Source organism: Hipposideros armiger, unplaced genomic scaffold (assembly GCF_001890085.2).
Source record: "Hipposideros armiger isolate ML-2016 unplaced genomic scaffold, ASM189008v1 scaffold_182, whole genome shotgun sequence".
Taxonomy (NCBI): Eukaryota; Metazoa; Chordata; class Mammalia; order Chiroptera; family Hipposideridae; genus Hipposideros; species Hipposideros armiger.
In genome coordinates, this window is record NW_017731532.1 from 1130291 (window position 1) to 1141173 (window position 10883).

General features: G+C 38.3%; 1 protein-coding gene across 7 annotated transcripts in view; it reads left to right on the forward strand.

Annotated features, from left to right (window-relative positions):
* The window catches only part of ATG10 (autophagy related 10), a 338768-nt gene that overhangs the window by 110482 nt on the left and 217403 nt on the right, over positions 1–10883 (forward strand). For all 7 annotated transcript variants that reach the window (XM_019652568.1, XM_019652570.1, XM_019652569.1 and 4 more), the window contains one exon: positions 8287–8406. In XM_019652568.1, the coding sequence (XP_019508113.1) occupies positions 8299–8406 (108 nt within the window). In that variant the 5' untranslated portion in view covers positions 8287–8298. The remainder of the gene's footprint in view (positions 1–8286; positions 8407–10883) is intronic.

Here is a 10883-nt window from a genome sequence, read left to right on the forward strand (position 1 = left end):
GGTGCTTCTTTGCTTTCTAAAATTTGAGGACCACTGCCCAAGGACCCTGCTAGGTAAGAGATTAACTAATTAAATAAATTCAAGCCAAATCCTCATAAAGGTAATGGGTTGAGTTTAACTTTCTAGCGAGTAATTACATGTTTTGTTAGGAAAGAGTCTAAATCTAGTTATAATGTGGAATTGCTGCAAGGAGGACAAGAAGTTGCTTACTTTTATTAGGTGAAAATGATCCTTAATGTTTAAAGGTATGCATAGCATGTTCTGTGATAATCACATTTTTATAAATGATCTTAAGTTCTGGAGAAATTTAGTTACATTTCTTAAAGTGTTTTAGTCTCATTATGACTCTGATACACATTGATTTATAGATTCATCAAAAGAAATGTCTCTGACCAAAAAAAAGTATCAGTTCTCCACGCATTAGATTAAAAATCACATAAAAAATGTGGAGAGTGGTAGTGAAAAAAATTGTTTTTAATTAAATAAGGATCATTTGAACAATGATTATACAGGGTGTTAGAATTCACTGGGACTGCTTTCCTGAAAAGATATATTTAATAGCAGCAGAATAAGCTTCTTTACACTGTCTAGTCTTAGGGTAACCTGTAGTTTAGAAAGACTTCTTTCACTTGATAGGGGGAAAAAATTATTCTACCTTTCTAATCTGTAGCCCCTGCTGAAGCAGTTAAAAAAAAGGTTTGATTGTTTGAGTTAAAAGAAATATATATCAAACAGCTGTTTAGCAAGACAGACGTAAGCAAAATAGATGTATAAACAACTTATACTTTACGATACGAAAGGGCTCTGATTCATCTCTAACTTTTACCTATAATAACAAATGAGAGGTTCATTGTTTATGATGAGATGAGAGTTAGAATTCATCGTTTTACTGAGAGTTCACCTGTGTTCTGTTTAAGTCTGGAAACATAGTAGTTCACGTCTAAGGTTTTTCATTTATAAAAATAAGGATTATTCTTGTCATTATTGCTTAATAAGCTGCAGTGGTGGTTATTTCCACTTTTGACCATAGTTTCAGCCATCTCATAATAGGAAGTTCTAAGACTCTAATTTCTGCCTCTACTAGTCTATGAACTTGGTAGAGTACCTGAGAGTATTGCAACTTGAAAAGCACATATTAAAATGTTGATTATATTATATTTTCATTTTTAATGAGTTGAAATATTCTTACTTGAGCCAGGAGAATAACTATTCAGTGATATTTCATTATGACACATTATCATGATCTGAATTGAGATGGATATCATTTTAATATAGTATAGTTCCTAATTTTGTAATCAAGCCATAAGTGTTTTTATTATTGTATGTAACATCCTTCAGCAAAGCCTAATCCTTAGATAATTTTAAAAGTATTCAACCAAATATTAATTAGTGCTTTGATGTTCAGTCATCTTGCTAGTAGCACAGTGCTGTTAATTAGATAAACTATGGCTATTGAGTGAAATTTTATGTTTCAACTAACATTTTGAATAGATCAGTAAACCTCAAGTAACCAGAGGGCTTAGGGAATGGAGTGTTTTTACTTAGTTCAATTTTGTTATTAAGTAAGGGTTTCTTTGGAATTTATAAAATATTCCAAAATATATTAATATTCTTTGTGAATTAAATTCAGTGTTTCTTTGATTGAATACTTCTCAATAAATTCAGGGTCATCATACAGTTGGAAAAACTATTTCTCTGACCTGCACCATTTCATCCTTGCTATCCTACTTCTGTATCCGCTCCCTGAGTGATCAAATGTGCTGTTATCATCTGTGTAATGTTAATTTACAATCAGTATTTACAGCCCAGATTTCGCTTTCCTTCTGAGTTCCAGATCCATGTCAGAATGCCTGCTAGATAGCATCACTTGGGTACTCCACAGGCATTGAACACTGAGACTCAGTATGGCTAAACTAAACTCATCTCACTCCCAAACCTCCTCTTCCCGCAGGGTGCCTTGTTTCAGTCAGTGTACCATCACCTAAGGCAAAACGCTGGGCATCTTTCTTGAGTCTTCTCTCTCACCTGTCCCTTACATATTAAGATCTACCTGTTGTTTTAATACAGTATCAAAAAGTCTTTTGAATCCCTCCCTCGTCTGCTCTACTGCCACTCTTTGTTTAGTATCATGTCTCTCCCAGATTAATTTAAGAGCCTTTTAACTGGTGTTTACCCAGCCAGGCAAGCAAGACCTGTCACCTCCCCTGGAAGCCAGAATGCAGATCTGATCAGTTCACTCCTACTTTCAAACCCTGTTTGAGTCCTCGGGCTACAAGGCCTTCCTGTCTGCATCAGCACTGGTTTTCCCAGTTCCCTCCTTCTACCTCTATGTTTCAGTCCAACAAGAGTTCTTCAATTACCAAATAAACCTTCCCTTACATACAGATGTTTACATGTTCTGTTCCCTTCACCTTCTCCCTGTCGTTTAGCTAGCGCCTGTTCTTCCTTGTAAGTTTGTTCTTAGATGTCGTTTTTTCAACTTGTATCTGCACCGAAGCACCTTATCAACCAGGAGTCTGTGTGTAAGCTGGAGCTCTCGCATCTCAGAAACATTTCGGGACTGCCTCGGTAGCTCATTGTCTGCAGTTTATCATCTCTTCTGTACTTACATTCCTGTACTTGGTGCTTTCTCTTCCCAAACCTGTTCTCCCACCTCCTCAGATTTTCCATTATGATCTCAGGAGCACACATCCATAGTAAACAAACTTACCCAGAGCCTTAACCCATTATTTCCTTTACTACCTTGTGTGAAATAAGCTGTTAAAAAGTGTTCCCAGGAAAAAGAAACCTATGGTGGAAAGAGATGGGAAATCCTGAGTTAATGTTTCTTCACCACGGTGTGCACCGTGAATACCCAGGGTGGGGGTGGTGATCAGTTTCCGTACTTCTACCCCTCATGATGTTAACATCTTCACAGATCTGTGCTTCCACCAACTAGTTTTAAAGGAAACTTGGCTTAAAAAAAATACTGAGGTCCTTTGAATGGAAGCTGCTTTTTCTTCCGCACTTCAAGCCTCAGGGTATTGAGATTGCCGGTAGCTCCAACTCCCTCAGAGCCAATTTTTTGGCCACTGCTTCTTCAGTGCCATGTAAACATCCCTTCTCCTTTGGGGCTCATGCAATTCAGCTCTATCAGATATGGGGTAGGTTTTTTTTTTCTCACATGCTTCCCTGTCCACTGGCAGTGGCTGCTTTTAGTGCCATCTAGAGAAGGAATCCAGGGACGTATTCTGGTTCATCAGGAACACATGGGAGTTTATTCGTGACCGCGATGGGCTTGGCGCTGTAGACCATGCATCAGTTTCCCTCTCCGTGCTCTTCCATCTTCTGCTAGTTGCCCCCTTTCATTTACAAACCTGCCAGTTGATCTTCCATATTCTTTAAAGAGCTCTCTATCCCCACCAACTCTCAGGATAATCCTAAGTGATTTCAGTGTCCATGTGGAAAACAGCAAACATTATAAGACTCAGCTTTTTGTTTGCTTATTTGTTAGTTTGTTTTTTAACTTCCTAAACTCCAGTGGCCTTCACCTCTAAGCTTGTTTATGTACTCACTTCCATGGTCACAGCTGAGACTTGATCAGGGTCTAAAATCTCATAGTCTTCCCATTCTTTTCATTTCCCTCCTTTCACTAGAGGTATTCTTAGCCCTTTTTGATATCTAATATTCCATGAGACGGCCTTGTTTGCCCATCTCCTTAAACCTTCTCTTGACACCTTTTCCTTTCCCACCTAATCTGGACCTCTGAGCTAATCTCACTAGCATATACTGTTCCCTGTACCTTGGTCCTTCCACTGAATCAACCCAGAAAAAGTTGAACTTTGCATGCGCGGTCAAGCCGCCTTCTCTGTTGGTTGCCATGCTTGAGGAGCTGAGCACTGCTGAAGGCAATCACACCTTGCAGAGTATCACTACAAATTCAGCCTGTGCTGGGCCTTTTTTTTTTTTTAAGATTTTATTGGGGAATTGGGGGGAGGGGAACAGCATTGGGGAATTGGGGAAGGGGAACAGACAGGTAGACAAATTGCTGGGGTTTTTTTGTTGTTGTTCTTCAGTCTAGTTGTGGAGGACATCGCTTCACTGGCCCATGTTGGTATGATCATTGTGCTCTTCCCTGGTGAGGCAGTTGGTCACCAGTCATTAGTCGGCCGCTCACAGCGGCTCCCAATAGCTCACACCGGCTGCCGGCCGCTCACGTAGCTCACGCAGCCCACTGCAGCTTCACTGCAGCCAATGCGCTCGCTGGCGACTCACAGCAGCCCAGTTCCAGGTCGAGCTGCTGTTCATCATCTTAGCTGTAGAGGGCGAGCGTCACTGGCCCTCATATGTGGGATCCGAACTGCAGCCCTGCTGCTCAGAGCTGGTGCTCTCAAGCGAGCTCTTAACTAGCTGAGCCAATCGGCCGGCCCTGGGCCTTTACTTCTGTTGGCTTATGTTTCAATGCCATTCTTTTATTGCTTTCACCAGCATTTCAAATTGACACCAGTTTTCTCAAATTTCTCCTTTCATCACTATGCTCTCACTCTCTAGCCCATCTTGCCTGCTCCTGCATCAAAACATCTTGTGACTATCAGATTTTGTTGTCCTTAAGTTTGGGTCCTGTTTGAAACGTTTTAAATTTTATATTCAGTATTCGTCTTCAAATGCCTTTCCTCCCATTGCAAGGGGCAAGGTATCCCTTGTATTGCTCATATCCTTCCTCTTGTGCTATTATTGACCACATTCCCTCCCAACCCCTTTAGGATATCGATTCATCTTTTTTCAACTTTTCCATCTCAAACCCACCCCCCTTGCTCAGCTCAAATATATATTCAGATAGCCCCCTTTCTTTGGGAAAACAAAATCCTTCTTTAAGCCTGCGTACCAGTTCTGTCACCAATTTGTATGTATTTTTCAACCAAGCTTTTTGAAAAGGGAGTCTACAAAGTTTTCACACTTTGTTTTTAGTTTTCTCCTTAGCCCGCTACAACGTGGCTTTTCTTTACCACTGCTGAAACTGCTCACACAGGCACCAATGACTGCTCCATTTTCAGTTCCATGAATATGTTAAGTCCTTTTTTTCAATGGGCCTCTTTTTCATTTTGATGTTATTGGTTATTTGTTAATTCTCTACTCCCATAAACCTTCATCCCACTGCCCTGGCTAGGATCTCCTCCTAATGCTTAACTTTGTATTCTCTAGTTCTTTTGTTGCCTCCTCTTCTTCTATAGGTTCCTTAGATGCCCTGGTGTTCTGAAGATTTCTTTCTCAGCCCACGGTTCTCACTCTGCATAGAGTTTCCTAACTTTTAAGACCGCTTAAACCAGCGGTTCTCAACCTGTGGGTCACGACCCCTTTGGGGGTCGAACGACCCTTTCACAGGGGTCGCCTAAGACCATTGGAAAACACATATTTTCGATGGTCTTAGGAACCAAGACACCACTCCTCTATCTGTCTCCAGGCGGGTCTGCCCACATGCAGATATGCTCACATAAGCGTACCTGGCGTGATGACATCATCGCGCCAACCCCATCACATACACCCCTTACAAATACAGGTGTATGTGACAGGGTTGGCGCCATAATGTACTTATGCGGACCAGTCACACATGTGTAGAGAGCAGCTACTGTGTAGAAAGCAGCTGCTGTGTTGAAAGCAGCAGTATTGGAGGTAAAACGACACTTCATGAATTATAAATATTTCACAATATATAATTACATATTGTTTTTGTGATTAATCACTGTGCTTTAATTATGTTCAATGTGTAACAATGAAAATACATCCTGCATATCAGATATTTACATTATGATTCATAACAGTAGCAAAATTACAGTTATAGAGTAGCAACGAAAATAATTTTATGGTTGGGGGTCACCATAACATGAGGAACTGAATTAAGGGGTCGTGCATTAGGAAGGTTGAGACCCACTAGCTTAAACAATCTGTTGAAAATTATAGAATCTTTCTCCCCACAAATATAGATAGGCAACTACATGCAAAATTTAGTATAAACTTTCATGATCTACCAGAAGCCATATTAAGAATCTGCTCTATACATTCTCACTGAGTGATATTCATTCTCATGGTTTCATTTGTCTCTTTTATACAGACAACTTCTAAATCTCTTAAGTCAATCTTGGCTTCTCTCCATAACTTAAGATGCATATTCTTTCTGCTCTTATTCATTGCCTGGGTTCCGATCCTCCTGCCCTCTCACCCAGACCACTGCAGTAGGTTCTAACTCTTCTCCCTGCCTCCAGGCTTGTGCCTCTGAGACCATCCTCCACAGAGCCCCCAACAGTTTATTATTTTGACCTTTTCAGCTCCAAGGTCTGAGTCTCTATTTCCTGTAGAAACAGTCCAAACTTTTACATGACACACACCCTCTCTAACTATCCCTCCCATGAAAGGGACCCTTCTTGTGCCTACTATAATCTGTGCACGTCTTCATTATTGTATAGATGTTAAGTGGAAGTCCTCTTTTCCAGTGCTGTCAGAATTGAGAGTTGATCAGTTAATTGAGGAAGTTGATTAAAGATAGAAGTAAAAATAATAATACATGCATATTTGAAATATTTTATTTCAACTTAAAATATATAAAGACATTCATTTGCCGTTTTTTTTCACATTTGACCACGGCATTGTCTTTGAATGTGGATACGTGATTGAAATTCATTGTTCATCTGTGATTAAAATGAGCCCAGAATGGATCCTCTAGATTTCTGGTTTAAATGACAGTTTTGGTTTAAATGAAAGAACTTAAGCCATATTGTGCAGCAATCTGAGTGCAGGATTGTATGATTTTCCCACCACCAATTTTTTTCAGTTGCATTGTCCATACCTAGTTTAATAACAGTTTGTTTTTCTTATGGAGACTTACCTTCATAAAATCTTTCGAAGGCATTCTATCTTAGAAATAACAGTTGTCTATCTCTTTTTACTTATATTTTATTGGTTTGATTTGTATGGCATTTAATTAAAGTATACTTATAATACAAGAATATGGTTTGTGACTTCAGCTTAGAGGAGTAGAGGTACTTCATGATCAGAATGCTGTAGCTATAAGTTGTTTTATGGAGGGAATGGATATTATTTTGATTAATCTGACAAAATTGGTTGAATGGAGGTTGGTTAAGAGAGTTTCTATTGATTATTTTTATTGCTTATGTCCCTTCATTACTCTTTGAGTTCTTATAAGGCAAGGACTATATATTTTTTTATATCTAACCTTCACCTATGCACAGTACTTACTACTTAGTAGATATTCAATATATATTTGTTGGATGAATGAACAAATTCTTCTATAGGTCATAGTAAATTTGAATAATCAGAAAGAACACTGGAACACCTGAAACTAATAAAAAAAGAAAAAGAAAGAACACTGTACTGGGAATCAGCGAGTATAGACAGATCATTGGCCCTGGAGCCAAACTGAGGTTTATATCCTTCCTCATTTACAGTCTTGAACAGATTACTTTCTCTTTTTCATTTGAGGGATGGGGATAACAATGTTTGGATTGTGTGAGGACTAAATGGGAATGTGAAGTGTCTAGCATTGTACTTGACAAAGTAAATGGTCAACAAGTACTAATTGTCCTTATGATGCTTATCACTAATGAGCAGAAAGAGGGAATTCACTTGGTCTATATTTTCTCATCAAGAGACTTGAACAACATAACCTGTGAGTTTCCTACTAGCTCTAAAATTCTCTTTTTATAAACAATGTTTTATGTTTTAGACAGATTTATATAATAAATATATGGGTAGTCCTTGATTTGTCACATATGTAGACACAATTAAGTAGGTAACTAATTAGGTGATCTTAACCTTACACCTTGAAACACAAATATTTTTAGACTTTAGAGCATTATTTGTTAGTACGTTGAACTCTCTAATAAAAGTGTGAAGAGCAGCTCAGCTCCACTCATCACTGTCATGCTCTTTACGTAAGAGCTAAGGTAAGGGGTAGAGAAGGACGTTCTGAGGAGGTTGGAAGCATTAGCCTAGAAGAAGTGAGATAAAAGCTCTTGAAACTAGATTTATGGACAAACTAAACTTTTTGAACCATAGATGTGCATTTGTTATAAGTCTAAGTTTTGGGTTTTCATGTTGATCACATGTTCTTTCTGAATAAAAAATGGGAACAGGATGAGAAAGATAAAAACAAACTTCTTTGGAATGGCTCTGAGGTTATTTTTCTATTCTACATTTCAAATGTTGGTTTGCTTAAATAAATAAATAAATTAGCAGAATTCCTTTCAATATTCATTCTATAGCAGATGCTAATACTGAGTTTTTATATTGCAGTTGTCATTTAGTATGGAAGAAGATGAATTCTTTGGAGAAAAAACATTCCAGCGTCATTGTGCAGAATTCATCAAACATTCACAGCAGATAGGTGATGGCTGGGAATGGAGAACTTCAAAGGTAAGAACAGAAAATTTTATTTCCTATTTAAATGGAGGTTTTTTGTTTTTGTTTTGCCATGTAAAACCTTAGCAATTGAAGCTAATATATGAAAGCTGGCTTGACATCGTAAAAGGCTTACATTTCAAAACAGATGTCCATTTTATTCAACTATATATATTCATTATAATTAAGCTAATGAAGTATTATCTAGAAGTCTTTAGGTGACTTGCTTTAATTTAATAGACAAGCATACTTAGCATATAAATTATCTGAAAATAAACAGATGCTTCAAACCATTTGGTTGCATTATTAATTTTCATAGAAAACTACTTTTGTCCAGAAAGTGAAAAGATAACCCTGAAACCAAACCATAGTCAAGCAGTCAGTCAAACAGTCACAAATTCTGAAATATTGAGGGCTGTGTTAATTGGGAATTTCTTGATGATGTAAAGAAATTCCAAAACATTCTTTCTTTTGGTTCTGTTCAGTGATAATAATGTAAAAGGTCTATGTACTCACTTCTTTTCACACGTGTATTTAGTAAGGTTCTCCGCCAAAAGCTTTTAGAATTCTTTGAAATCCCTTTTTTTAGAGAATAAGTTTTTTCTACTTGACATCTTATCTGATTCCTGAAAAAGTGATGAATCTCGATTCTCTGCTGATTGGCTGTTTCCTTTTATATGCCCTCTGAGAAACATGAACAGTTTTGAGCTGATTCCTATGATTCAGAACTAGGCCATGGAAATGCAGGTTTTGATCAGGTCTAGAGTCTCACTGGGGAGAGAAGCCATCATTTCCTCTTGGATCATATTCTGGTTATGCTTTGGCAGGGTGGCTCATGGGATGGTTCAGACATGTAGACTCAATTTCCCATGGTAGATTCCAGCTCCACTCTCTCAGTTAGTGATTGGGCAGTCCATAAACCTCGAGGACATATCCTGCTCCAGGATAACATGACCTTACTGGCAACTTTTATTAATTTTGTTCCTGAGTACTTGATACTTTTGTTTGCTGTTTTATCTGAATTTTTATTCATATTCTTTTTTTTATGATTATTATTGACATATAAAAGAACTGCTTCCTTTTGTGTATTAACTTTGTGTCTATTCAATCATCTTACTGAATTCTCCTTTTAGTTTTCATAATTTTTCAGTGAATTCCCTTGTTTCTTCTAGGTAGAGTGAGGCCATCTACACATGAAGAGTTTTTTTTTGTTGCCTTCTTTATAACATTTCTCTCTATTATTTTATGAATTGATTAGAAAAATGTTAAGTAATAGTGATAAAAGTTATCCTTGTCCTCATCCTGACCTTAATATTAATGCTTCTGATATATAATAATTACATAAAATGTTAGTTGTTTACTTATTAAAGGAGTAAAGTTTTCTGACCCCTTTTGACCTGTAATACTTTGTATGATTACTCCTTGGGAACTTTTCCTTTTCACCAGGTTTTTGAAAAAAGAGTTTTTCTTTTATCTTAAGCTGGAGGCAGGATGGTATAGATTTCTGTTACTATTTCTGTGACCTAGGAGAATAGGGGATAAGAAGGTTAGGGAGGGAGCTAGGACTAGACTGCATGCATTTATGTGTATGTGTATGTGTTGGGGGGAGGGGCACAGGGAAAGATCTCTGGAAGGGAAATTATATGTGTCAGAAATTTCCTCACTGAATTTGTTGAAACTAGTGCCCTCAGAACCAGTTTCCAGGATTTGTTTTTATTCTTAGTCTGGCCTCTGCTCCAGGGGTGGGCACGGCTAAGTCTAGCTTCTTGTTTGCTGCCACTGCCTGCTGATTTAGGAAAATTCCCTACCATTGGGAGTGAGAATTGCTCGTCTAATTAAGGATAGTTCATTTTAATGTGGGGGCGAGCCCATAGATAGCATCGAAACAAAACAAAACATTGTTGAGAGAAAATCTCTATAGCTTTAGGGCAAGGACTGCAAACTCTAACGTCTGCTGAGACCAGGTGTGGTAGTGTAAATGGGTCCAACTGCCAGGGACAGGACAACAGGGACGCTGAGTCCTGTGGCTTGTGGCTGGACATAGTGCTTGGCCTATTGCCAGGTTGGAAAATGGGCCCAAGGGTTACCTGATCTTCCAAGAAAAATTAAAAAGATTTGAGGGGAGAAGTCTCTAAATGTTTAGATGTTGGTAATTAATTCAAAAAGATATATTTCAAACACAGTGAGGACCAAACCCAACGTGCCAGCGATGTGTCCTAACTGGGGCTATGTGCGGCTAGTCGATGACGTCTGGGATTGGAAGTCTGCGTGGTGGACTGTGGTTTCTCACACGCTTTGCCTCAGTGTGTACTATTGATCTAACGAGTACACGGGGCTCCAGGCAAAAGATCCCTCCCTTCTGAATTTTGGGATATTAGTGTTTTTGCTACTTAATTTCAGAAGTCCTGTACCACTTTTTTTTTTTTTTAAAGATTTTATTGGGGAATTGGGGGAAGGGGAACAGACAAGTTGCTGTCGTTTTGTTCTTCAGT